This window comes from Amblyomma americanum, chromosome 8 (assembly GCF_052857255.1).
Source record: "Amblyomma americanum isolate KBUSLIRL-KWMA chromosome 8, ASM5285725v1, whole genome shotgun sequence".
Taxonomy (NCBI): domain Eukaryota; kingdom Metazoa; phylum Arthropoda; class Arachnida; order Ixodida; family Ixodidae; genus Amblyomma; species Amblyomma americanum.
In genome coordinates, this window is record NC_135504.1 from 47,806,629 (window position 1) to 47,834,542 (window position 27,914).

Here is a 27,914-nt window from a genome sequence, read left to right on the forward strand (position 1 = left end):
TACATAAGCTGATCACACCAGCTCACATTTGCAGATGCTGAGTTTGAATAAAAACTGATACATAGGTGGAAACTGTTATAGCCGCACAGAAACTATTGCACTGAACCGCAGAATGGAACTGCCGAATACAGAAAATGTGCAGAGAAACTGGTTTAGTGAGTGGTGCTGTCGTGCACTATGTAACGGATGATTGGCACTGCGTGAACAACTGACGGACGTCAACATTTTTGCACTGTCCGAGCGGCAGTGCATTCACATTAAAATGCACATTGTTGGCATCTGGACATGATGGACCACGCTATCTGTAGCGGAATATTTTAGTCACCGGGACGGCTACATGCGTGCCTATCGCTTTGCTGGTAGAGGCCTGCCGTGAAACACGGAAATACTTGGGAAATGAAAATAACAAAACTTCATTCCAAAGCAGGAACAGCAAATTTTGCTTTCGTTCTAAAGAAAATAATGTGCTTATCATGGCCACCTTTTTTTTCTGCGATGTTTCCCCACTTTGTTTCTAAACACGTGTCCAGTTTCTCTGCTGGTCCGGAGGCGTAGATTACGATGCTGTCTTGTTATGGTGCAAGGTGATAATTTCCAGCAAGAATTAACCCACTATTTACTCGTTGCAATAAGTGCTACGCATATGCGCTAGCACAATATGTACGAACTCTTTCGCAAAGGTTACTTATTGCGGTTTTGCAGGCAATGTGGCTAGCAGCTGGCTCCACGTGGTATTTTCCATTGGATTTGGCTATTGATCGCCCCGCGGACCCAGACATGCAATCCACCTTTCCACTTTGCTGCAGTTGGTGTGCGCAAGTTTGGTCTGCCGCACGTGGCCCTTGCTGCTGCTAAACCGATGTTTCTCCTTCATGGGGACATTAGCATGCTTCACCAGAATACACAGTGGCTTTTTTTTAGTAACCCAACTAGTTCTAGCGGCATCCGTATGACATTCGTTGCTGGTGGCAGCTGACTGTTGGAGGCTTCAAATGCAGACAGGATGGCTTTTTCATCTCCGAGGCCTGTACTTAAAAAATCTCGTACAGAATATCCCCTGAAAATATAGCTCAAGAGAATAGTGGCGTGCTCGAAATGTCGAGCTCAATAAGATGGCATAGCTCTTCCGGAAATATAAAGTGTGGCTTAATAAAATAGTGTGTTTTCACAAATAATGAGCACCCACATTATTTTCTGTTCTCAAGGGAATTGGAATTTGTACTGCTGCTGCTCAGCTAAGAGGCAAGTCGGCGCATAGCAAACTGAACACCGTTTCTAAAACATTAGGAAGCGCTCAACGTTAGCAACCTCTGCAGTATAACTCGTGCGTCCATTTTTGATGTGTTGGTCGGGCATGCTGACGTCTGGAGGTGCTTCTCGTCATTGTTCTTTTCCCCACAAGGCCCCAAGCAGCTGCGGTGCAGGAGAGGAGGAGAAGATGCTGCCTTTAAAGCCTCCTCTTGCCACAGGATAAGAAAGTTCTGTTAATAGAACCTGTTTTTGAAGGAGACGCTTAAGTTGTCGATTGGAATCACACGTGTAAACTTCGTTCGTTGTGCGTGCTGCCACCCACATATGCGTGCAAATAAAACTCAGTGCACATTCAAACAAAGTATCCTTTTTATGTAAACGAGTCACCATAGAAATGCGCTAATAATTCCACAAGCAGGTCCTTGTTCAAAAGCACTCACATAATCACTGCAGCTGCTTTGCTCACTAACGTTTAGCCACTCCTTCAAAATGTTTACATTTAAATCAATCGTATTAAGTTTCTTTTGTATAAATGTATTTTCTGCTGCCTATTTTGCATGCATATTGGTTGACACTTTCTTTTCATCAACATGGAGGCTTTGCCTTCCCAACTTGTATAATAAAAAAATGAAGTTAAAACGCAAAAAAAGCTGACAAAACTTGAATTTACCATACTGCTGATTGAGCGACAGGTTTAAAACGCAAGATGTAACGTGCCCTCAATCACAACTGATGAACCTACCGAGAAGGTACTGAAGCATCAAGTTCGTTTTCCTTTGGTTGGCATTCATTTCTAAGTTAAATTCCTTTCCCAACCAGACAGATCTCTGCAGGACATTTTCTTTTGAATCTTTAATAAATAATGTTGTAATACTGATTCTACTTTCGTTCAGGGTCTTCAGAGGGCATTCACATTCCATAAACTGCCAGTTGTCCCCAAGGAGATGTCTACTGCAGCCACATGGTCTTCAATGCCAGCCGTGCTCTCTGGTCCTTGTGGCCACCCTCAATGGCGCCCAGTCGACGAGTGGAGGCGCTGTTGACCATTTCTACCCGCCAAGTTCATCGGCAGCCCGGTATGCATGGTGCTCTGAAAATCAGCGATCCTTCGGTTACGCAACACAAGGCAATAGTTGCAGTGTGCACATGGGAGGTGCATATACAGCAAAGATTATCTCAAAATTTCGTGCACAGAGACTACTAAGACTTTATTAACTCCGAGTCATTCCTAGGCGCATTTTCGTGCTGTGCGTCTCTCTAGACTTAGCCAGCTTTCAATTCATACATTTTTTCCTTAAGCAGATTTTGGACACCTTTCTCGTCAAAATTTGCTTGAGGTATTTAGATGTAGTGCACGAAAACTGCGTCAAAGCGCCAATGTGTGATCAACTTGCGAGATTATCTCATCCAAAACAAAATAGAATCCATACCACATGAGAAATGTAATTGAATGACACGGTTCAATGTACTAAATGTCTGTTGCAGCTGAAGGCTGAATATGTTGCAAAGAGCAATCATTCTGAATGAATGAGTAATTTTTTATGACACAGCGTATGTTTTCTGACTTTTAAAACACTTCTGGTAACTTTATTTTATTATGAAAAGCTTGGAAAGTAGTTGAAATGGTGACTGTGACAACGTGAAATTTGAAACAATGTTTCAGAAACTCGTACTTCAGAACTATTTTCTGTGTTACATGTTTCAGAAAAATTAAGAGCTTCATTTCAGATCATTACTTGTGAAAGCGTAATGTCTTTTATTCACACACAAAAAGTATTAATCACTCGCAATAGGTTTCCAACAAATATATTGCAGACAACTTTGAAAAATTTCAAATGACTACCGCAGCATGAAAAATTTTTTGGCGCTAAACCAGCCAAGATATTGTTTAATATAGCAAAGCAAAAAAATTATAATTTTTTTTTAAAATTCGAATATAGTTGAGTGCGAAATAGGATTCAGTTCGCATGCAATGACCCTCTTACCCCTTTTCTGCCTAACACATGGTTCCATTTCACACGGTTATCCTCGATTTATGCATGGTGTTTCAGCGAACAGTTCAATGAATTTTTTAGGGTAAAGATGTAGCTCTTGCGGCATTGTATTACCAGTGTTGGAAGTCTCCAGTGAAACGATCAATCCTCTTTAGTACTTACCTGATTAACAAATTTTTAATAAGTAATTTTTATTTAGAAAGGCTAGGAGCCTAGTTGCATTTAGGCTTTTGTAGCCGGTTGTTAGTTACAGCTATTGCAATATTTAGAATTTCGAAAATGCAATTACGCTTTGCACTGTGGCTCAGAAAATTTGGCTTTTTCGACTAGATACATGCACTGGAGGGGTTGCTTTGCATGCATGCTTTCAAACGCTCATGTATTTTCGTACGGGGTAGCTATATTTTGTCGAGCCACAGTGGCGAGGGTATTCGCATTTTCGAAATATTAAAAACCAATATACCTATTACTAACGGATAACTAGAAATCTTTATTTTAGAACCAGTTGCCCATGTAGGGTTGTTAAAAGTTAGTCGTCAGGAATTAGTTCACAAAATTACTACTTAAAATAATACACAGCCTTTCCGAAGTGCGCCAACACTTGTAATACTATGCCGAAAAATACTATGCCCTTTCGTCTGTTTAAACTAGGCCTTCTACCTTGATCATGGGTAAAGAATGCAGCGCGAAAAGACAAGGACAAACAAAGAAGTGCACAGCACTGGCGCTGACAACTTCAATCGGCACAATTTTCTCTTTGAGATGGAAGGAGAGGATCCTGGCCTAGCAAGTTGAAATCGCAATTAGATTCGCGCAGGTTATGGCGGCATCTTGCTTGCTCATGGTTTAAACTTGCAAGGCCTGGAATTCATCCTGCAAGGCCAGGATCCTCTCGTTCCATCTCAAAGAAAATTTGCCATTTGAAGTAGTCAGCGCCAGTCCTGTGCACTTCTTCGTTTGTCTTTGTACTTTTGCTCTGCATTCTTTAATCATGATCACTGACCAAAAAGCCGAAACAGCCACTTTATTTCTTCAGATTTCTCCTACATTGGGCTCTTTTTTTTCGACCATGAGCAAGCAAGATGCCGCCATAACCTGTGCGAATCTTATTGCGATTTCAACTTGCAAGGCCAGGATCCACACGTTCCAACTCAAAAAGAAAATTGTGCCATTTGAAGTAGTCAGCACCAGTCTTGTGTACTACCTCGTTTGTCCTTGTTTTTTCGCGCTGTATTCTTTAACTATGATCACTGACCAACAAGCCCAAACAGCCACTTTACTTCTACCTTGGGCCCTTGTCCTGCTACATGCGCTCTTCTGCGGCGTACTTGTCAACGTCACTCATCTCCTTGTCCTGGCCAGACTCGATGTTCTGCTTGGAAGCCAAAGCTGGACTCCATCGCCATCCCTCCGGCACCTTGCAGTGGCAGCGTACCTCCAGCTTCCCGCTGGTGCTTCAAATCAGCGGAACAGGCTCCCTCCAGAAGAGACGCCTGCTACAAACTAAAAGCGGTTGGGGCGTATAAGGTGAGAAGAGACGACTTTAGTGTTCAGTATGCTGCTTGCTGAAGCGAATTCTCACTACGACTACTAAAACCGCCAGGATGACGCCGATGAGAATGTTTGTGTGAGTTGGATGCACGACAAGGAAATATTCGCGTGAGTTCTTTGCGCGACAAGTAATTGTAGATGCGTATCTCTCTATGCGGCAGAGAGAGCATTTCAGGACACGTCAAGAGGAGGTCATCAAGAGCTCTGTAATTTTCCCCACGTGCCGTTAACTCACCAGGTGATGAGGGCCGAAAGCTGGGTTTCACACAAAGCTCATTCCTCTGTCATCCTGTGTTATTCTTGTGAACCATTCACATTCACTCGTTGTACTGAGGGCACTACATCATTTATCCACCAGAGACCTGCAGTCTACATTACGGTGCAGATACTTGCCTGTATATTTCTTGCTGCCTGCGTCACAAGTCACGTCCAAAGCTTATCAGTTCGAGATATTTTCAGAGTATACTGTAATATTACCAAGGTCGTTGTTCAAGCAGGTGTTGTGTCGAGAGCCATTTCGCGAGTGCTTAAGGGTGGTTATGGGTGCTGCGCGCGTTTACATGTGCGTGAAATCTGCCTAAGTTTCGAACGTACACACTTTTACTGCCGTCTCTTTGTGAGCTTCAAATGAGGAAGAAACAATGGAATTTTGATAATTTTAATAGGCTTTTTACAACCTAAGCTACATGTAGGTTGCTTATGTGCACTTCCATCGCATAACAAAGGGGTGTTTTGAAGCGAAAGCATCACTACGCTACCTGGTAATGATTTCGCGGTGCTAGTGGTTTTGGACTTGAAATAAGCCAGATGTCAAACCCTATGGCGTGGTTCGGGTGTCCACAGATTTATGTAAGACTGTTACTGCGCCATTTCCTTTCTGCAAAACCAAAATTAGAAAGAAAATTTGAATTTTCTTCAAAAGCAAAGGAAAGGCACATTACTGGCCCCCTGCGACGGTGGACACCGTCGCACTTCATGCTGCGTGGCGGTAGTGACAGATGTGCGCTGAGTGCGTTGCCGTTCACAACATTCTGGCAGAAATGCACCGCTGAAACTATAGGCTTTCGGCGGTCTTTGTGTTCATTGGCATTAGCGATGAGAACGCTCTAGACTCAGACAAATCGGAGGAAGGGAAGGTGTGGTGTAGCGGTCCTTGCAGGACGATGAGCGCAACCATCCAGCGGACAGGAAGGAACTTAGCCTGACTCCGTTGCCGGGCACGATAACAACCTTTATTTCATGCAAGCAGCATATCTATATAGAAAGCACTCATGTGACAAGTGACGTCAGGGACAGGCAACGTTTCAGACATCAGAGCGAAAGTGCCCAATAACGCTGAAACAGGACACACGGCATAAGTGCTATCAGCTCACCTCCCCTTGTTCTGAAAAGCTACGCCGGCATTTGCAATGAAACTTAGCACTGCAGCCAACAAAAGATGCACACTTTTATTGGAAGCAACCAATGCTCAAAACAAAGTAACAGTCAGTTACTGAACCCATATCGGTCTGGCTGTTGTACATGACGGCCAAATCGCGTTCTATATCCGGGAGGGTTAGTTCGTGGCAAAGGGAGTACTAGATGGGTCGGCAGGTGCCTTGTTAGTAGATGGGTTAGTTTCCCGTTCCATTTCTACTGGACTATCATATGCCTGCGGAAACTCATAGCTACCTCCTCCTTCCACGCAGTCAATCTGCTGGGAAACAAAGCAAACCAAGAATTTCCAGTTTCATTCTAAAACTACACCAGCCGAAGTTCTAACTACACACGACCCCGGACGCTGTGCAAGACACAAGACTCGCGCTTTCACATTGCAGTCTGTCACCCATACTTCCACGCCTTGTTCGAGGATTGGCAGCGAAAGAGCCCTATGACGACTATTGAAGTACCTACGCTGCCGCTGTCGGATGGTTGCAACGCCATCTCTGAACTTCTTCATGCTCACCCTTCGGGGTAGAAGGCTCTTGGGAGGAACAGGAACTGTTGTGCGTAGCCGCCTCTCCATCAGAAGTTCTGCAGAGATTTTTCCAAGTGGCCCTAGGGTGTCCCTGTACGCTAACAACAAAATATTGGCGTTCTTAGCTTTTATAATCAACCATTTAATTGTTAGGAGCATCCTTTCTACTTCCCTATTTGGCTGGGGGTATCTGGGGCTCATTGTCACAGTGCGAAAACCATAGTATCGAGCAAACGACTGAAATTCCTGGGATACAAATTCTGTTCCATTATCTGACATGACAATTTCTGGTATGCGATGTCTTGCAAAGAGACTTTTGAGGTGCATAATGACAGTGGCACTTTTGTCGAAGATAGCAAGGCTATCTCTGATATCTAGAAAAATAATCTACGACCACTAAATACCACTTTTCCTCAATATGGGAGTGTTCAACACCTAGCTTTTGCCAAGGACGCTGTGGAGTGGTTGTCGGAATCATTGGTTCCCACTTTTACTCAACCCAGGCCACCATACGGACAATCTAGCTAGAGCTCTACATTTTTCAATTCCTTGGTGACTCTCGTGCAAGCGCATCAAGACCTCTGCGCGTAATTTTTGTGGGATCACCAGCCGCACACCTTTGACTAGTACGCCTTCAGTGACTGTCAGAGTTGATCTTTCCTGCCAGTAGGAATGCAAGACCATCGACAGCGATGAGAACTTTGGCCAGCCTTCCCGGCTGAATTTTACGAGAGCTTGACAGATTTCATCAACTCCTTGTTCAGCTTTGACTCGTTCAAAAAGGCTAGCCTCGATGGCATTTATCAAACAGCCAGAAACGAATTTCGCGACTTCGCCAACATTCAGCGCATGAGCAGCAATTTGTTTTCCCCGAATCGAGGCTCTAGACATTACATCTGCAGTAACGAGGCTCTTACCCGGGACATGCACAACCGCAAAGCTGAACCGCATGAGCCTCATGTGAAAGCGCTGAATACGAGGTGGCAAAGCAACTAAAGGTATATTCCCAGCAACGTTACAAGTGGTTTGTGGTCGGCTTCAAACAAAATTTCAAGACCATTGATGTACCCTTCGAATCGTTCTGCTGCTCAAGTCATTCCTACTGCTTCCTTCTCAATCTGAGATTATCTGGTTTCGGCAGGCATCAACGAGCGTGACACAAATGCACGGGGACTTTTTTCATTGTTTGGTTTAACTTGCATCAGTACGGCCCCCAATCCGAATGATGAATTACAAAACGTATCGAGTTCGGCTTTAGTCTAATATTGTATTCTCCTTTTATCGCTCCTAGACAACTGAAAAGCTGCGGGTTTGAAGCTTCGACGGCTGTTGCGCTACTGGCCGAGTCCGTGAACGTAACTTCCAGAGCCTCAAGCGCTGGGAGACCTAAAAAGTACGGAGCGTATTGGTGACACCACGTACACGAATTGCTGGACAGCGTTTTGTTTCCACTGAATAGTGGTATGAAACTTTACCAAAACATTCAGTGTCTCATTCGATGGGCTTGTTAGGATTAGGTCGCATTTATCTAGCCTGGTAGGCAAACCAGGAAACGCTGAGGGCACAATGGAGTCTTCGGCACCGGAATCTACTTTAACGAACACCGGTGTGCCGTTAACGACGAACTGTACATACCGAGAATTATAGTACTCCCCATTAACCAGGCTAGCTAAATACGCCGCCTTGTCCATATGTAGAGATGAAAGTTGTACCTTCTTTCCATCACGGGCAGGATTTTTCCGACATACAGCTGCAAAGTGTCCGGAACAACCGCAATAGTTGCATTTCGCTGCTTTTGCTGGGCAGTTGGGGCATGACTCGGGGGTGCCTGGTCGGTAGGACTGTGCTCGGGGGTGCCTACCTTGTATTCCAGGTGAACTGTTCTTTGACTAGCTGCCCGAGTGCTGTCCTGAAGAATTCTTTCTGGGCACCCCTTGCTTGCTGACCGCGTCGAGGTTGCTGGTCGCCGCTGCCAAGGGTTCGTCTCCGGTTTCTTGCATTTGCTGCCGCTGTCGTTTGGAGGTCTCCTTTAAGTCCGCTTTTGCCACAGCGATGACAAGAGTCAAATTCGCATTCATTTGAAGCGACTCGGAGAGATTAGCATCTCTGAGGCCGACCATGAACCTGTCGCGAATCATGCGCTCTATTTCTTTGTAGTCGCACCGGTCCGCCAGCGTGTGCAACGCGGTAACGATTTGGATGACTGTCTCTCCAGGTTCTTGAATGCGGCGGTGAAAGCGTGCGCTCAAATAAACAAGGTTCCTTGCGGCGACGAAGTGATTGTCGAACTTCTCTCTGACGACTTTGTATTGCTTCTGTTCTTCTTTGGGTAATGCAAAAGTCGAGAAGATTCCTCTTGCTTGCCTGCCCATCGTATAAAGTAGAGTCCGGACCTGCACTTCTTCACTCCGCTCATTTAGGCCCGAGGCGAAGCGGTAGTCATCAAAGAGTTGGATCCAAGAAGCTCATACGGACGTCCATTTAAAGTCAAATCTTGGCGGCGCTGGAACCGCGAACATGCCGTGAAAGGGCTTGACTGCCTTGTCTTCTGACATGGCGCCGGCTGACAAAGTTAAGGCATGCAACGCCCCTTGAATGCTAGAGTATCCCACTTCTGACACCATGTGGTGTTGCAGCCGTTGCCGGACGCCGAGCGCAGCCGGGCAGCGGGCAGGAAGGAACTGAGCCTGACTCCGATGCCGGGCACGATAACAACAACCACCTTTATTTCATGCAAGCAGCATGTCTATATATAAATCACTCATGTGAGAAGGGACGTCAAAGACAAATAATGTTTCAGACATCAGGGCAAAACCACCCGACAACGCAGACACATGACACGCAGCATAGGCGCTATCAGCACAGAAGGCGCACAACTGGCTCCCCAGTTGGGACTGTGAACGCCCCTATCGCGATACGAGGAATGTGGCGGTGGGGAGAGAGAGATGTGGGCTGCATCTATTAGCGCTGACAACGGTGCAGCAGACACGCGCCAGTGCAGCAAAAAGCCACAGCGTTCATTGGTATGGCCAACCTCTCACGATCAAACATTTTACCGCCACCTGGCTGGGTGGGCGCATTGCCTCTCCAGTGTGCGGAGCAAACTGAACATTAGAGGCCAAGCCACGTCTATTTCCACCATACAGCACAAATTTCAGTCTCTAACCAGGTTCTGTAGCAGTTGAACCGCATCTAATTTTAACATTCCGCTTCCACCGAAATGCGGCGGCTGAGGCATGAAATCGATACAGGTACCTTCCCAGTAAAAAAGAAAACACATTTGAACCAACTGGAATGTCCAGTTTGTACCACTTGGACATTCTGATTGGATCCAGATGTGTTTAGCCAGCCGACCAATTCGAACCAACTAAATACAAATGTCGAACGAATTGGACCCATTAGGCCAGGCAGTTATTGCACCCAAAAATATAGAAAAAAATATAACTCACAATAAAGTTTCGCAAAATGCGCATTGTTACAAATATTTCTGCAACTTAACATATTATTGATGTGCTAAAAGAAAACTGATTTGTGAGGTCTAGAAGGAGACACTACGCTAAGGTGAATCTACATTTTCTCTACGGAATTGAAATTAATGTGCTTTCATAGACATCAAAGCCAACAGACATGCGGCCGCCATGGTGGCTGAGCGGTTACGGCGCTCGGCTGCTGGCCCAAAAGACGCGGGTTCGATCCCGCACGAGGCAGTCGAATTTTGATGGAGGCGAAATTCTAGAGGCCCGTGTACTGTACGATGTCAGTGCATATTAAAGAACCCCAGGTGGTCGAAGTTTCCGGAGACCTTCACTATGGCGTCCCTCATAGCCTGAGTCGTTTTGGGACGTTAAACCCCCATAAACCAAAAACCAAACCAACAGACATGCATACATCAACACATGGAAGGCCACAGATTCATACACTAGAAGCATATATTAGCTCAATGTGTATGTGTTATGTTGCTGCCCTTCCTATCTTGAGAATGTGAAGATCCAGTCGTTAAATCCAAATAACATCCAAACACCACATATGCGAGTATCTTCCTAACAACCATGAGGCAGGAGTGGCGTCCAGATATTGATGAACGAGAATGTGCATGCACAACAGCGAATCAACTGAAAGCAGATCTGACGTCTTACATGGAACGTGCTGGTGTTCTGGTTGAATGAAATTTGCTGTTGACAACTTTTTGCTTGGGAAGAGAAGAACGCAAAGAGAGTGATAGAGCCTGTCTTTGCTCCAGTCAGTAGGGCGAACTGAACTGGTATCTTGGTTAGCGAGAAGGGAATTCGCCGCGTTGTTTTCCCGCAGTATTCCTGCGCCACACATAGAAGGAAATCTAGGAGCAGAGCTATAAAGTATTTTAGTCTCGTGCTTAGAATCTTCCGTGTACATATAGAGTGGAAGGTAATTATACCATTTTCACATCAACTACAACAAAGGTGCTTGTGTTCCCCAGGTGCTGGATAGATAGGACTCATTTGTTTTGGGGCAGTTTTCTAGTCGCTGCATCGATGCATGTGATAAGATGTACAAGGCATTGGACTGACAAGTGCCCTACTATAAAAGAAAATGCACTACGTTCCTGAACGATGTGGCGGTTTCCGCTTTATTGCCTACATCAGTGAGCGTGCAATACTGATCGTTCATGCGAATATTCTCACCGGCTGCCTTTAATTGCTTGACAGGCACTGCTATTTCTAGATGATCAATATAGATGTTTTGTGCTTTTTCTCTTTATTGACAGCTGGCATGTTGCTTTTTGGCATTTGGGGCATAAAGGGCCCCTGAAAAGGGTTTTTGATGTTGACTTATAATATGCTTGCATAGTCTAAAGTATTGGCCACTGAGTGGTCATGCTGTGTACAAGACCTCAATAGCAAGCCGATCAGTTTTAATATGTTCTTAAATATTCGCGCTTCATACACCCAGGAGCAACCAGCCGTGCCGGGCATTCGCTCTAACCTGGGGGCAACACGTCTTGCAGTGCTCGTTGCGCCAGTAGCGCAGAACTATCATTGGTTTGCCGCACGAACACTCTGTCAACATGCAGCTGCCATTGCCGCAACTAGAAGCTCCTTTCCCCTCCCCCTCCGGAAGCTGGTGGAGGGGCCGAGTAGGTGGAGCTAGAGGGGGAGCGCAGACATTTCATATTCATTGTGCAAAAGTGACGAGAAGAGAGAGGGAGCGGCGGAAACTATCAAATTTGTGATATATATATATATATATATATATATATATATATATATATATATATATATATATATATATATATATATATATATCACAAATTCGATAGTATAGTATTCGATATATATATATATATATATATATATATATATATATATATATATATATATATATACAAAACGTACACACGACGGTGGTATATTTATCTATATAAAATGAGCACGGTATAATAGAACCTATTTTGATACCGCCTGGTCAGTGGTAATCTCCTACCTGGCCGTGTCCGTCGAACGCCAGTAGGATCTCCCATTCTTCCCAAGTGGACATGAGCATCAGGCCCCGGAGTGGAGCGTCGGCAAGGCAATCAAATAAAGCTGGAGTGCTCTTGTGGAATCCGGCCGTAGCTATATCATTTAGATGAAGGCAAAGCGCAAAAGCGCCCATGCAGTGTGCCATGTCGCTGAGCCTTATAAACCCCATTTACTCTGAACATTCCGCTATGTCGTCCTTTATAGCGTAAGATGTTTCGGAATGTTAAACCACCAATACCTTACCATAACCCTGTTTTTTTTAATACTGTGGAAGTGCACTGAAACTTGGCCACTAACGTTCTCGTTGTTTCGTCCTGATTGGCAGCTCGAACCCTTGGACAGCCCGTCGTAAGGCAGTGGGCACCTCTTGTGTCTGGAGCGTTATCATCACGCAGGTGACGGCGATGGCTGGTTTCCGCCCAGCAGCCCCTACTCCCCCGGGCCTGCGTCACCAGAGCGTCTCAAGGTGAGGACGACTGCCCATGGCTTTGCCCACGTAGGAGACGCAAACATGACTCCATCGTTCATTGTCTGAAGGGCACAGCTAAAGAACTGAAGAGTATGCAGAACTAATCATATGGATAATTTAGTAGTAACTTAAAATCCAATCCATAAAACTCGAAATAAAGTTCACTTCCCTCGTCAAGTTGGAATGGCGTGTACCGCGCAACTCAGTTTGGCATTTCACTCATTTAAATAACGCTGCATATTTTTTATCTATTTATATCAAAATTCTGCAAACCAGCATTGGCCCATGCAGGAGGGCCATGACAAAACAAATCACTACACCACGTGAAAAACACTGCATGTGACACACAGCAAGAATGAAACTTAAAAGATGAACACAGCAAAGACAAAATGGAAATATATGCTGAAAAATCAAACATAGGAGAGTCTCTGCCATTTTTAGTTGAGCAAAAATACAGTGCCGCCTGAAACACAGACAGTGTGAAACTTACAAGGTTTTTGTAACACCTTAACTGAAACTGCACAATTGGCGCAAAACATCTTAGTGAGGTGTTGGTGTTACATAGTGCATTTTCTTTTTCCATTTTCTCTGAGAAAGTGTTGAAGCATGCTTTATCAGCTCCGCCTACTTCTCTGCAGGAAAAACTCTTGTTTCATTCAGTATAATATCAACCAAGCGAGGGATCGTAAATTGTTATATTTACAGGACGGTGCAACAGGAATAACCTTTAAAAGCTTGGGGCATGACGCGATAGGTTACTGCGTTTCAGATGTTTCCTTCTTTTCTACTAATAAGCTGTGTGTGTGAATGATGCGTCTGCGGAACGAAGAAAAGTGGCACATAAACGAAGAAGGAACCGCTTGGGGCGTACGAAACGAGTTTTATAAAAACGAGGAAGATAATTGATTATGTAGGCAACGATAACATTTCTTTATAGTTGCTATTCGACAGCGAAGTTGTTCCTAGCAGTTGTAGCTGGGAGGCGCAGTGGCTCAAACGGCCGTCGGTGAACTCACCGAACAAATGAAGCCACCGCCATCGTCTGGAAGGCTCTCGTTGCGCGGGTGGATGGCTGGAACGTCAGTCAAATGAGTGTCATGAGTTCGGGGCTTCGCTTTTGAGATCCTTTTTCTAGACATGAGCTTGTTGTGGTAGCATTTCGCCGGAAGTACGCTCAAATAGTTATCGATCGCACAGTTGATAGTCGCCTAAGAGTAAAAACTATATTGATTGTTATCACAATTAGTTATAGAGATATAATTACAGTAGGTACAATAATTACAATCGGCAAGAAACATGGGAAATGACATCCTAGTTGAAATCAAGAAGAAACCGGCTTGGAGAGGGCATGTAATTCAAAGGAAAGATAACCAGTTATATTTAAGGTTGACGCAGTGGATTTCAATAGAGGACAAGCGTAGCAGGGAGCTGGAAAAAATTAGGTGAGCGGATCAGATTAATTAAGAAGTTTGCGGGGACACGGTTGCCACTGCTGGCAAAGGACAGGGTTATTTAGAGATACATGATAGAGGTCTTTACCCTCAGTGGTCACAGTCAGGTTGATGATGATGGTGAAATGAAGCCGTAAATATGTCCACAAATTTATTGATACAAGTGCATATTATGCAGTTTCTTTCCAATACAGAATTTATTAATTCGAGATAAAATGGGTAGTGCGCTGAGACTGTTTGCTTTAAGCCGCTATAGAATAAAACAGTTCAAAATCGAAAAGGAAGCGAGAAATGATGCTGGTTCGTATCTGTTTTCCTCTGCTGCCACGGTTTACCCAGTGATGTGTGTCTGGATGTTGCCTTTAGAAGTTGCCTCTATTCTCAGTGTGCCTCCCGGGGCAGGCCTGGTGGTGGCTTCAGTAACTGTATTTGTCCTGAACTGTGAGCGCGACCGTCACGCTCTGCAGTGCTGATTGTGTGGACGCCGAAATTGTAGGTGACAGCAAAAACACTGTAGCATTCTATTATACCACAGTCATCTGGACTTGAGTACCTTCAATTCTAGACGTGAAATACGACGCTCCTCTCCAGAAAGGCAGCATTGCAATGAAAGATATAATTTCTGATAATAGAAAATTGAAAAAGGTGAATGCTTATGCTGGAAAAAAGTATTGCCTGCTTACGTCACCTCGAGATGAAAATTTCATTGGCACATCATAACTCTTTCGGCGGTTTTCTATAGGAAGTGATCGCCACGCGTCTCCACAAAGTGTGTGCAATATATGCCCACTGCGTGGCTGCAGTGGGCATGATATTCTCTGTAGCATCGTCTCCACTGAAGCAGAATGAGTAACAGTGCAAAAGTAATTATTGCAATAAAAAAAGAGATGTGTAAGCCCTTGTTTGCAGCACACACTTTCGATATACCAACGCCGTTTTTTGCTGCACTTTCTACTGATATATAAACTTTGTGCACACTTTTTTAATACCAGTGCAGTGAGCCTTGAAGATGATTACAGTAAAATACATTGGCATGTCTGTCTAATACAAAGACAGAATCAACACGGCAGAGCTCACTATGCCAGTGCGCTGCATGGCGTTATCTATCCGGAGGATTTTTTTTTATGTAATCAGCTCCTAAGAAGGTCAAACATATTGTGCCGGAGTGTATTCCGAAATTGCTGCTCAGGTATTCGCTAATTTTTATGAGTGCCCAAGTATGCCTCACTGGTACAGTATATTAATGCAGTATTTTGCACGTTTGAAATTAAGCATGCTTCTGCAGCTTTCCAGAGCTGCGTTTGTGTTCATATTGGCGTTACACATTGTGCCGATTCCAGGCGCCAGGTCAGCGTGTATCTCCTCCGCGCCTAAAATGGTGGAGCCATTAATGCCCTCTCCAATGCCTACACGATACCTGTCTTGGTATGAACCAAGCACAAAGGGTTAAACTTAGTACCCTTGGAAAGAAATAACATTGCCTCCTAAATGTCTTTTCGAATGTAGAGCTACTTCCTTTGCGTCTGGAGTAAACCCCGCCAAAGCTTGAGTTATTGGCATCTTTTACATGCAGCACACAGTGAACAATCTCTTCTGGAATTTTCTGGTCTACTCGTACACCGCAACGCTCAACGTGAGAGCCCTTCTAATGAAAAAACCTCTTTAATGCAATCATCTCATGCACGTTTAGTCGTACGTACATCGCTAATTATGATAACTACATGATTCAGAATGTATGACAGTATAGGTATTTGTGCTCCATATCAAGGTGTATTGATATTTTATGATTGCGCATGCATGCGGTTATTGCATCATATTGATTTGTTTTATAGAGCACGCGTATCCATTAAGTGACAAACTTAAAATGCTCTCTTGGCTTTCTCATAATCCAAAAAACTTTTCTGTGGGCATCTTTGAGGCCGTGATACTAGCCTTATTGCGGGACGAAACCTGTTACCCTCGACACAGGCTGCAGCCAGAGCCCATGGAGATTGCCGAGGCACACGACAGGTGCGTCAGACGCCCGAAGTGCTGCTGTCACGTGGGTGCCATGGAAGCCGAGGGCCGCCTTCCTCACCACCTCGGCGATGAACCAAGTGGAAGCAGGTGAGGAGGACTGCAAAATGTTTGTCCAGTTTCAAGCTGACTTCCCCCGCATGGCCAGCTTAAGTACGCTGGTTTTGCTGGTTGCAACAAAGGCTCCCGCTTAATGTGAAGAATCTCTCCGCGTTAGCTAACGCTCTGATGTGCACATTATAAGGCCGATAAAATAAAAAAACCCGGCATAAAAGCTACTTAGTCTCGGCAGCTTCTAGAAATTGCTATATAAGGATACTGGCGTCCATGAGGTTACTGGTGTCACCCTTGTATCATATCTTATTGCGAGTTCCCCACGTTCTTTTGCTGCCCTGTGAGCGTGAATGTATGAAGCACCTGCCTCGAGCACTAGCCATTTGTTGGGCTCAACCTTGTTCTGAAAGAAATAGTCATTTTATGTCAACACACGGCTGTCATCAAATTCCTGTCAATGCCTAAAAGATAGTTTTCCGTCTACTATGTCACCAATCGTAGCAGTGGCGCATAGCATGAGCTGTTGACGCAGGGCGCAGCCAGTCTGTATTTGATCTTAATCTGAATCTGATGCGCAAATCAGGTGCTTTTGTTCTCACGTTTGCTAAGTCTGCCTGGTTTTACATAAGCTGATCACACCAGCTCACATTTGCAGATGCTGAGTTTGAATAAAAACTGATACATAGGTGGAAACTGTTATAGCCGCATAGAAACTATTGCACTGAACCGCAGAATGGAACTGCCGAATACAGAAAAGGTGCAGAGAAACTGGTTTAGTGAGTGGTGCTGTCGCGCACTATGTAACGGATGATTGGCACTGCGTGAACAACTGATGGACGTCAACATTTTTGCACTGTCCGAGCGGCAGTGCATTCACATTAAAATGCACATTATTGGCATCTGGACATGATAGACCACGCTATCTGTAGCGGAATATTTTAGTCACCAGGGCGGCTACATGCGTGCCTATCGCTTTGCTGGTAGAGGCCTGCCGTAAAACACGGAAATACTTTGGAAATGAAAATAACAAAACTTCATTCCAAAGCAGGAACAGCAAATCTTGCTTTTGTTCTAAAGAAAATAATGTGCTTATCATGGCCGCCTGTCTTTTCTGCGATGTTTCCCCAATTTTTTTTTAAACACGTGTCTAGTTTCTCTGCTGGTCCGGAGGCGTAGATTACTATGCTGTCTTGTTATGGTGCAAGGTGATAATTTCCAGCAGGAATTAACCCACTATTTACTCGTTGCAATAAATGCTACGCATATGCGCTAGCACAATATGTATGAACCCTTTCGCAAAGGTTACTTATTGCGGTTTTGCAGGCAATGTGGCTAGCAGCTGGCTCCACGTGGTATTTTCCATTGGATTTGGCTATTGATCGCCCCGCGGACCCAGACATGCAATCCTCCTTTCCACTTTGCTGCAGTTGGTGTGCGCAAGTTTGGTCTTCCGCACGTGGCCCTTGCTGCTGCTAAACCGATGTTTCTCCTTCATGGGGACATTAGCATGCCTCACCAGAATACACAGCGGCTTTTTTTTTAGTAACCCAACTAGTTCTAGCGGCATCCGTGTGACATTCGTTGCTGGTGGCATCTGACTGTTGGAGGCTTCAAATGCAGACAGGATGGCTTTTTCATCTCCGAGGCCTGGACATAAAAAATCTCGTACAGAATATCCCCTGAAAATATAGCTCAAGAGAATAGTGGCGTGCTCGAAATGTCTAGCTCAATAAGATGGCACAGCTCTTCCAGAAATATAGAGTGTGGCTTAAAGGGGTCGTGAAGTGTTTTCCGAAAATTTTGGACGACGTGTATATTTGGAATTCTGACCCTTCATTCTATAGCGTACAGTGATTCGTTTCATCGTCCGGGTTGATCGAATAGCGAAAAAAAGTTAATTTCGATTTCCCGGCACGCGTCCTCCTCAACTCTACAGGAAACGTCATCATAAGTAGCCAATCCGAGGCTTCTGTCGCCGACACAACATGGCGGCTTAGCGAGGCCTGCTGGCCCATAGTTGACCGAGGTCAGAGCACTATATGTACTCAAATGTGGCGTCAAAATGACGTCACGCTGCATCACGTATTAAGCGCATGTAAACGGAGAGTCGTCGAGTTTGGCCGGCCTTGCTCAACTCGATGCCCTGACAGAACCACCCGCTATCGAGTTCATGTAAACGAAAGACCCCACGGAGGACGGAGAAGCGTAACCGAAACCGAAACTGATCCCAGGTCAATGACTGATCTATACTCCGTTTCATTCTTAGCTGTCTACGCAGCCAAGGCTACGGTGCCTGTTTGCGATCCTCGTCCGCATCATAATATAGTGCGTCAAAAATAAAAATAGAAATGAATTGACAAGCAAAGTGAACAGTAGTTAATATTATAGTAGACCGATGGAAGTGTTTTATTTTGCAAATAGATTGATTTTTCTTTTATGTTTTCCAGAACCGAGTGACGCAGATTTTTCGTTTTCTCAGGCGCCGGCTGTATCAGGTTTTCGCAGCTGAGCCGGCAGGTCTGTTTGTGAAAATGGTGTCGCTGTCACCTGCTCGCTTGTTTTCTTCCCCCGCTTTGACTTCGAAAACATCTCCTGTTCGCCTCTTTTCCAAGGTGAAGTCTCCAAAGTTTTCTAAAGACTGCAAGGCGGTGATAGTTAATGTCTTCGCAAGCATAAGGAAGCTCCACCCCGAGAAGACTGTGCGTGACGTTCTCGCAATTGTGGGCGAGATGACCGGAGTGAGCCCTCGGACAGTTGTGAGGATTAAGAAAGGTCTTTCTGGCGGAGTAAAATAATTGAAGCCACACTGAATTCTATCACCCCCCAATTAATGATTCATTGTGTGCAGCATGCGAAAAAATTCGTGAACACCGAAAAACAGCGCCTCTCAGCACGTCCGTTGCCAACTCTCACTTCACTTTCGTTTCCCTGCGGAAAAAGTTAACAGCACGCTTCTTATTAAAGAAGTCATTTCATTTTGATAACAAAAAAGGCCACTTATATATGGCTCGCATTTAGACTTTCTATCTAGAGATTCGCCGAAAAAAGATAAAAAAAAAGGACAAACCTACGCTGAGGATCGAACCTGGGCCCCCTCACAAAATGAACAAACATGCCCGCGCTTCGTACCACTCAGCCACGACGCGAGGCGGAGTGACACATTTTGTTAGTTTTTTTTTTTGACGGACTACTTCCGTACCTTAGGCTGTGTAGACAGCTATGTATGAAACGGAGTATAGGATCACGTGCTGTTCTTTGCCGAGTAAAGTTCCGTGTGCAAATAATTGTCACACTTTTTTTCGCTTTCTAACTTTCATACTAATCTATTATTTTGGGGTAAACGAAACTGAAAGATATATCAGTTTCTAAGCGTCTTAATGTGACGTAGTTGGGTAGTACTTCTGTCAGCCGCCGGGGCCGCATGGTCGTTTCACGAGCGCAAAAAGGCAACGATTTCCAACGGGCTTTATTAAATGCAGACTCAATATTGCGCTGAAATATTTCGGAATCGGCATGTACAATATTTATTGAATCAATGTAAATTACAACCGGGCGGCTTCATTTTCTTTTCACAACCCCTTTAATAAAATAGTGTGTTTTAATGAGCACCCACATTATTTTCTGTTCTCAAGGGAATTGGAATTTGTACGGTTGCTGCTCAGATAAGAGGCAAGTCGGCGCATAGCAAACTGAACACCGTTTCTAAAACATTAGGAAGCGCTCAACGTTAGCAACCTCTGCAGTATAACTCGTGCGTCCATTTTTGATGTGTTGGTCGGGCATGCTGACGTCTGGAGGCGCTTCTCGTCTTTGTTCTTTTCCCCACAAGGCCCCAAGCAGCTGCGGTGCAGGGGAGGAGGAGAAGATGCTGCCTTTAAAGCCTCCTCTTGCCACAGGATAAGCAAGTTCTGTTAATGGAACCTGTTTTTGAAGGAGACGCTAAAGTTGTCGATTGGAATCACACGTGTAAACTTCGTTCTTTGTGCGTGCTGCCACCCACATATGCGTGCAAATAAAACTCATTGCACATTCAAACAAAGTATCCTTTTTATGTAAACGAGTCACCATAGAAATGCGCAAATAATTCCACAAGCAGGTCCTTGTTCAAAAGCACTCACATAATCACTGCAGCTGCTTTGTTCACTAACATTTAGCCACTCCTTCAAAATGTTTACATTTAAATCAATCGCATTGTTTCTTTTGTATAAATGTATTTTCTGCTGCCTATTTTGCATGCATATTGGTTGACACTTTCTTTTCATCAACATGGAGGCTTTGCCAACAGTTACATCACCTTCCCAACTTGTATAATAAAAAAATGAAGTTAAAACGAAAAAAAAAGCTTACAAAACCTGACTTTACCATACTGCTGATTGAGCAATAGGTTTAAAACGCAAGACGCAATGTGCCCTCAATCACAACTGATGAACCTACCGAGAAGGATCTGAAACATCGTGTTCGTTTTTCTTTAAATGGCATTCACTTCTAAGTTAAATTCCTTTCCCAACCAGACAAATCTCTGCAGGACATTTTCTTTTGAACCTTTAATAAACAATGTTGTAATACTGATTCTACTTTCGTTCAGGGTCTTCAGAGGGCATTCGCATTCCATAGACTGCCAGTTGTCCCCAAGGAGATGTCTACTGCAGCCACATGGTCTTCAATGCCAGCCGTGCTCTCTGGTCCTTGTGGCCACCCTCAATGGCGCCCAGTCGACGAGTGGAGGTGCTGTTGACCATTTCTACCCGCCAAGCTCATCGGCAGCCCGGTATGCATGGTGCTCTGAAAATCAGCGATCCTTCGGTTACGCAACACAAGGCAATAGTTGCAGTGTGCACATGGGAGGTACATATTCAGCGAAGATTATCTCAAAATTTCGTGCACAGAGACTACACAGACTTTATTAACTCCAAATCATTCCTAGGCGCATTTTCGTGCTGTGCGTCTCTCTAGACTTAGCCAGCTTTCAATTCATACATTTTTTCCTTAAGCAGATTTTGGACACCTTTCTCGTCAAAATTTGCTTGAGATATTTAGATGCAGTGCACAAAAACTGCGTCAAAGCGCCAATGTGTGCTCAACTTGCGAGATTATCTCATCCAAAACAAAATAGAATCCATACCACATGAGAAATGTAATTGAATGACACGGTTCAATGTACTAAATGTCTGTTGCAGCTGAAGGCTGAATATGTTGCAAAGAGCAATCATTCTGAATGAATGAGTAATTTTTTATGGCACAGCGTATGTTTTCTGACTTTTAAAACACTTCAGGTAACTTTATTTTGTTATGGAAAGCTTGGAAAGTAGTTGAAATGGTGACCGTGACAACGTGAAATTTAAAACAATGTTTCAGAAACTCGTACTTCAGAACGATTTTCTGTGTTACATGTTTCAAAAAAATTAAGAGCTTCATTTCAGATCATTACTTGTGAAAGCGTAATGTCTTTTATTCACACACAAAAAGTATTAATCACTCGCAATAGGTTTCCAACAAATACATTCCAGACAACTTTGAAAAATTTCAAATGACTACCGCAGCATGAAAAATTTTTTGGCGCTAAACCAGCTAAGATATTGTTTAATATAGCAAAGCAATAAAATTATAATTTTTTTTTTAAAACTCGATTATAGTTGAGTGCAAAATAGGATTCAGTTCGCATGCAATGACCCTCTTACCCCTTCTCTGCCTAACACATGGTTCCATTTCACACTGTTATCCTCGATTTATGCATGGTGTTTCAGCGAACAGTTAAATGAATTTTTAGGGTAAAGATGTAGCTCTTGCGGCATTGTATTACCAGTGTTGGAAGTCTCCAGTGAAACGATCAATCCTCTTTAGTACTTACCTGATTAACAAATTATTAATAAGTAATTTTTTATTTAGAAAGGCTAGGAGCCTAGTTGCATTTAGACTTTTGTAGCCGGTTGTTAGTAACAGCTATTGCAATATTTAGAATTTTTCGAAAATGCAATTACGCTTTGCACTGTGGCTCAAAAAGTTTGGCTTTTTCGACTAGATGCATGCACTGGAGGGGTTGCTTTGCATGCATGCTTTCAAACGCTCATGTATTTTCGTACGGGGTAGCCATATTTTGTCGAGCCACAGTGGCGAGGATATTCACATTTTCGAAATATTAAAAACCAATATACCTATTACTAACGGCCAGCTAGAAATCTCTATTTTGGAACCAGTTGCCCATGAAGGGTTGTTAAAAGTTAGACGTCAGGAATTAGTTCACAAATTACTACTTAAATTAATACACAGCCTTTCCGAAGTGCGCCAACACTTGTAATACTATGCCGCAAAATACTATGCCCTTTCGTCTGTTTAAATTAGGCCTTCTACCTTGATCATGGGTAAAGAATGCAGCGCAAAAAGACAGGGACAAACGAAGAAGTGCAAAGGCCTGGCGCTGACAACTTCAATCGGCACAATTTTCTTTTTGAGATGGAAGGAGAGGATCCTGGCCTTGCAAGGTGAAATCGCAATTAGATTCGCGCTGGTTATGGCGGCGTCTTGCTTGCTCATGGTTTAACCTTGCAAAGCCTGGAATTCAACTTGCAAGGCCAGGATCCTCTCGTTCCATCTCAAAAAGAAAATTGTGCCATTTGAAGTAGTCAGTGCCAGTCCTGTGCACTTCTTTGTTTGTCTTTGTACTTTTGCTCTGCATTCTCTAATCATGATCACTGACCAACAAGCCCAAACAGCCACTTTACTTCTACCTTGGGCCCTTGTCTTGCTACATGCGCTCTTCTGCGGCGTACTTGTCAACGTCACTCATCTCTTTGTCCAGGCCAGACTCAATGTTCTGCTTGGAAGCCAAAGCTGGACTCCATCGCCATCCCTCCGGCACCTTGCAGTGGCAGCGTACCTCCAGCTTCCCGCTGGTGCTTCAAATCAGCGGAACAGGCTCCCTCCCGAAGAGACGCCTGCTACAAACTAAAAGCGGTTGGGGCGTATAAGGTGAGAAGAGACGACTTTAGAGTTCAGTATGCTGCTTGCTGAAGCGAATTCTCACTACGACTACTAAAACCGCCAGGATGACGCCGATGAGAATGTTTGTGTGAGTTGGATGCGCGACAAAGAAATATTCGCAATGAGTTCTTTGCACGACAAATAATTGTAGATGTGTATCTCTCTATGCGGCAGAAACAGCATTTCAGGACATGGCAAGAGGAGGTCATCAAGAGCTCGGTAATTTTCCCCACGTGCCGTTAACTCGCCAGGTGATGAGGGCCGAAAGCTGGGTTTCACACAAAACTCATTCCTCTGTCATCCTGTGTTATTCTTGTGGGCCGTTCACTTTCACTCGTTGTACTGAGGGCACTACGTCATTTATCCACCAGAGGCCTGCAGTCTACATTACGGTGCAGATACTTGCCTGTACATTTCTTGCTGCCTGCGTCGCAAGTCACGTCCAAAGCTTATCAGTTCGAGATATTTTCAGAGTATACTGTAATATTACACGGTCGTTGTTCAAGCAGGTGTTGTGTGTCGAGAGCCATCTCGCGAGTGCTTAAGGGTGGTTATGGGTGCTGCGCGCGTTTACATGTGCGTGAAATCTGCCTAAGTTTGGAACGTGCACACTTTTACTGCCGTCTCTTTGTGAGCTTCAAATGAGGAAGAAACAATGGAATTTTGATAATTTTTAATAGGCTTTTTACAACCTAAGCTACATGTAGGTTGCTTATGTGCACTTCCATCGCATAACAAAGGGGTGTTTTGAAGCGAAAGCATCACTACGCTACCTGGTAATGATTTCGCGGTGCTAGTTGTTTTGGACTTGAAATGAGCCAGATGTCAAACCCTTTATGGCGTGGTTCGGGTGTCCACAGATATATGTAAGACAGTTACTGCGCCATTTCCTTTCTGCAAAACCAAAATTAGAAAAAAAATTTGAATTTTCTTCAAAAGCAAAGGAAAGGCACATTACTGGCCCCCTGCGACGGTGGACACCGTCGCGCTTCAAGCTGCGTGGCGGTAGTGACAGATGTGCGCTGAGTGCGTTGGCGTTCACAACATTCTGGCAGAAATGCGCCGCTGAAACTATAGGCTTTCGGCGGTCTTTGTGTTCATTGGCATTAGCGATGAGAACGCTCTAGACTCGGACAAATCGGAGGAAGGGAAGGTGTGGTGTAGCGGTCCTTGCAGGACGATGAGCGCAACCATCCAGCTGACAGGAAGGAACTTAGCCTGACTCCGTTGCCGGGCACGATAACAACCTTTATTTCATGCAAGCAGCATATCTATATAGAAAGCACTCATGTGACAAGTGACGTCAGGGACAGGCAACGTTTCAGACATCAGAGCGAAAGTGCTGAATAACGCTGAAACAGGACACACGGCACAGGTGCTATCAGCTCACCTCCCCTTGTTCTGAAAAGCTATGCCGGCATTTGCAACGAAACTTAGCACTGCAGCCAACAAAAGATGCACACTTTTATTGGAAGCAACCAATGCTCAAAACAAAGTAACAGTCAGTTACTGAACCCATATCGGTCTGGCTGTTGTACATGACGGCCAAATCGCGTTCTATATCCGGGAGGGTTAGTTCGTGGCAAAGGGAGTACTAGATGGATCGGCAGGTGCCTTGTCAGTAGATGGGTTAGTTTCCCGTTCCATTTCTACTGGACTATCATATGCCTGCGGAAACTCATAGCTACCTCCTCCTTCCACGCAGTCAATCTGCTGGGAAACAAAGCAAACCTAGAATTTCCAGTTTCATTCTAAAACTACACCAGCCGAAGTTCTAACTACATACGACCTCGGACGCTGTGCAAGACACAAGACTCTCGCTTTCACATTGCAGTCTGTCACCCATACTTCCACGCCTTGTTCGAGGATTGGCAGCGAAAGAGCCCTATGACGACTATTGAAGTACCTACGCTGCCGCTGTCTGATGGTTGCAACGCCATCTCTGAACTTCTTCATGCTCACCCTTCGGGGTAGAAGGCTCTTGGGAGGAACAGGAACTGTTGTGCGTAGCCGCCTCTCCATCAGAAGTTCTGCAGAGATTTTTCCAAGTGGCCCTAGGGTGTCCCTGTATGCTAACAACAAAATATTGGCGTTCTTAGCTTTTATATTCAGCCATTTAATTGTTAGGAGCATCCTTTCTACTTCCTTATTTGGCTGGGGGTATCTGGGGCTCATTGTCACAGTGCGAAAACCATAGTAGCGAGCAAACGACTGAAATTCCTGGGATACAAATTCTGTTCCATTATCTGACATGACAATTTCTGGTATGCGATGTCTTGCAAAGAGACTTTTGAGGTGCATAATGACAGTGGCACTTTTGTTGAAGATAGCAAGGCTATCTCTGGGTATCTAGAAAAATAATATACGACCACTAAATACCACTTTCCCTCAATATGGGAGAGTTCAACACCTAGCTTTTGCCAAGGACGCTGTGGAGTGGTTGTCGGAATCATTGGTTCCCACTTTTGTTCCCTGTGCTTCACGCACACTGTGCAATCGGTCACCAAAGCTCTCAGCTGGCAACTCAACCCAGGCCACCATACGGACAATCTAGCTAGAGCTCTACATTTTTCAATTCCTTGGTGACTCTCGTGCAAGCGCATCAAGACCTCTGCGCGTAATTTTTGTGGAATCACCAGCCGCACACCTTTGACTAGTACGCCTTCAGTGACTATCAGAGTTGATCTTTCCTGCCAGTAGGAACGCAAGACCATCGACAGCGATGAGAACTTTGGCCAGCCTTCCCGGCTGAATTTTACGATCTTGACAGATTTCATCAACTCCTTGTTCAGCTTTGACTCGTTCAAAAAGGCTAGCCTCGATGGCATTTATCAAACAGCCAGAAACGAATTTCGCGACTTCGCCAACATTCAGCGCATGAGCAGCAATTTGTTTTCCCCGAATCGAGGCTCTAGACATTACATCTGCAGTAACGAGGCTGTTACCCGGGACATGCACAACCGCAAAGCTGAACCGCATGAGCCTCATGTGAAAGCGCTGAATACGAGGTGGCAAAGCAACTAAAGGTATATTTCCAGCAACGTTACAAGTGGTTTGTGGTCGGTTTCAAACAAAATTTCAAGACCATTGATGTACCCTTCGAATCGTTCTGCTGCTCAAGTCATTCCTACTGCTTCCTTCTCAATCTGAGATTATCTGGTTTCGGCAAGCATCAACGAGCGTGACACAAATGCACGAGGACTTTTTTCATTGTTTGGTTGAACTTGCATCAGTACGGCCCCCAATCCGAACGATGAATTGCAGAACGTATCGAGTTCGGCTTTAGTCTCCTAGACAACTGAAAAGCTGCGGGTTTGAAGCTTCGACGGCTGTTGCGCTACTGGCCGAGTCTGTGAACGTAACTTCCAGAGCCTCAAGCGCTGGGAGACCTAAAAAGTACGGAGCGTATTGGTTACACCACGTACACGAATTGCTGGACAGCGTTTTGTTTCCACTGAATAGTGGTATGAAACTTTACCAAAACATTCAGTGTCTCATTCGATGGGCTTGTTAGGATTAGGTCGCATTTATCTAGCCTGGTAGGCAAACCAGGAAACGCTGAGGGCACAATGGAGTCTTCGGCACCGGAATCTACTTTAACGAACACCGGTGTGCCGTTAACGACGAACTGTACATACCGAGAATTATAGTACTCCCCATTAACCAGGCTAGCAAAATACGCCCCCTTGTCCATATGGAGAGATGAAAGTTGTACCTTCCTTCCATCACGGGCAGGATTTTTCCGACATCAGCTGCAAAGTGTCCGGAACTACCGCAATAGTTGCATTTCGCTGCTTTTGCTGGGCACGAGGTTCTGGGGCGCGCTCCTTGACCGCAGTTGGGGCATGACCCGGGGGTGCCTGGTCGGTAGGATTGTGCTCTGGGGTGCCTACCTTGTATTCCAGGTGAACTGTTCTTTGACTAGCTGCCCGAGTGCTGTCCTGAAGAATTCTTTCCGGGCAGACCTTGCTTGCTGACCGCGTCGAATTTGCTGGTCGCCGCTGCCAAGGGTTCGTCTCCGGTTTCTTGCATTTGCTGCCGCTGTCGTTTAGAGGTCTCCTTTAAGTCCGCTTTTGCCACAGCGATGACGAGAGTCAAATTCGCATTCATTTGAAGCTACTCAGAGAGATTAGCATTCCTGAGGCCGACCATGAACCTGTCGCGAATCATGCGCTCTATTTCCTTGTAGTCGCACCGGTCCGCCAGCGTGTGCAACGCGGTAACGATTTGGATGACTGTCTCTCCAGGTTCTTGATAGCGGCGGTGAAAGCGTGCGCTCAAATAAACAAGGTTCCTTGCGGCGACGAAGTGATTGTCGAACTTCTCTCTGACGACTTCGTATTGCTTCTGTTCTTCTTTGGGTAATGCAAAAGTCGAGAAGATTCCTCTTGCTTGCCTGCCCATCGTATAAAGTAGAGTCCGGACCTGCACTTCTTCACTCCGCTCATTTAGGCCTGAGGCGAAGCGGTAGTCATCAAAGAGTTGGATCCAAGAAGCTCATACGGACATCCATTTAAGTCAAATCTTGGCAGCGCTGGAACCGCGAACATGCCGTGAAAGGGCTTGACTGCCTTGTCTTCTGACATGGCGCCGGCTAACAAAGTTAAGGCAACGCCCCTCGAATGCTAGAGTATCCCACTTCTGACACCATGTGGTGTTGCAGCCGTTGCCGGACGCAGAGCGCAGCCGGGCAGC

General features: G+C 44.9%; 1 protein-coding gene and 2 pseudogenes across 1 annotated transcript in view; 1 reads left to right on the top strand and 2 right to left on the bottom strand.

The window, feature by feature from the left end:
* Nucleotides 1–6,800: 6,800 nt before the first annotated feature.
* On the bottom strand, nt 6,801–9,518 carry LOC144100306 (uncharacterized; annotated as a pseudogene).
* A 455-nt stretch (nt 9,519–9,973) lies between these two features.
* Nucleotides 9,974–27,914, top strand: part of LOC144102355 (uncharacterized) — a 51,251-nt gene continuing 33,310 nt past the window's right edge. The window contains exons 1-4 of the mRNA XM_077635646.1: nt 9,974–10,004; nt 12,647–12,717; nt 15,512–15,518; nt 16,140–16,277. Coding sequence (XP_077491772.1) covers nt 9,974–10,004; nt 12,647–12,717; nt 15,512–15,518; nt 16,140–16,277 — 247 coding nt within the window. The remainder of the gene's footprint in view (nt 10,005–12,646; nt 12,718–15,511; nt 15,519–16,139; nt 16,278–27,914) is intronic.
* LOC144101497 (uncharacterized) lies at nt 24,792–27,805 on the bottom strand (annotated as a pseudogene).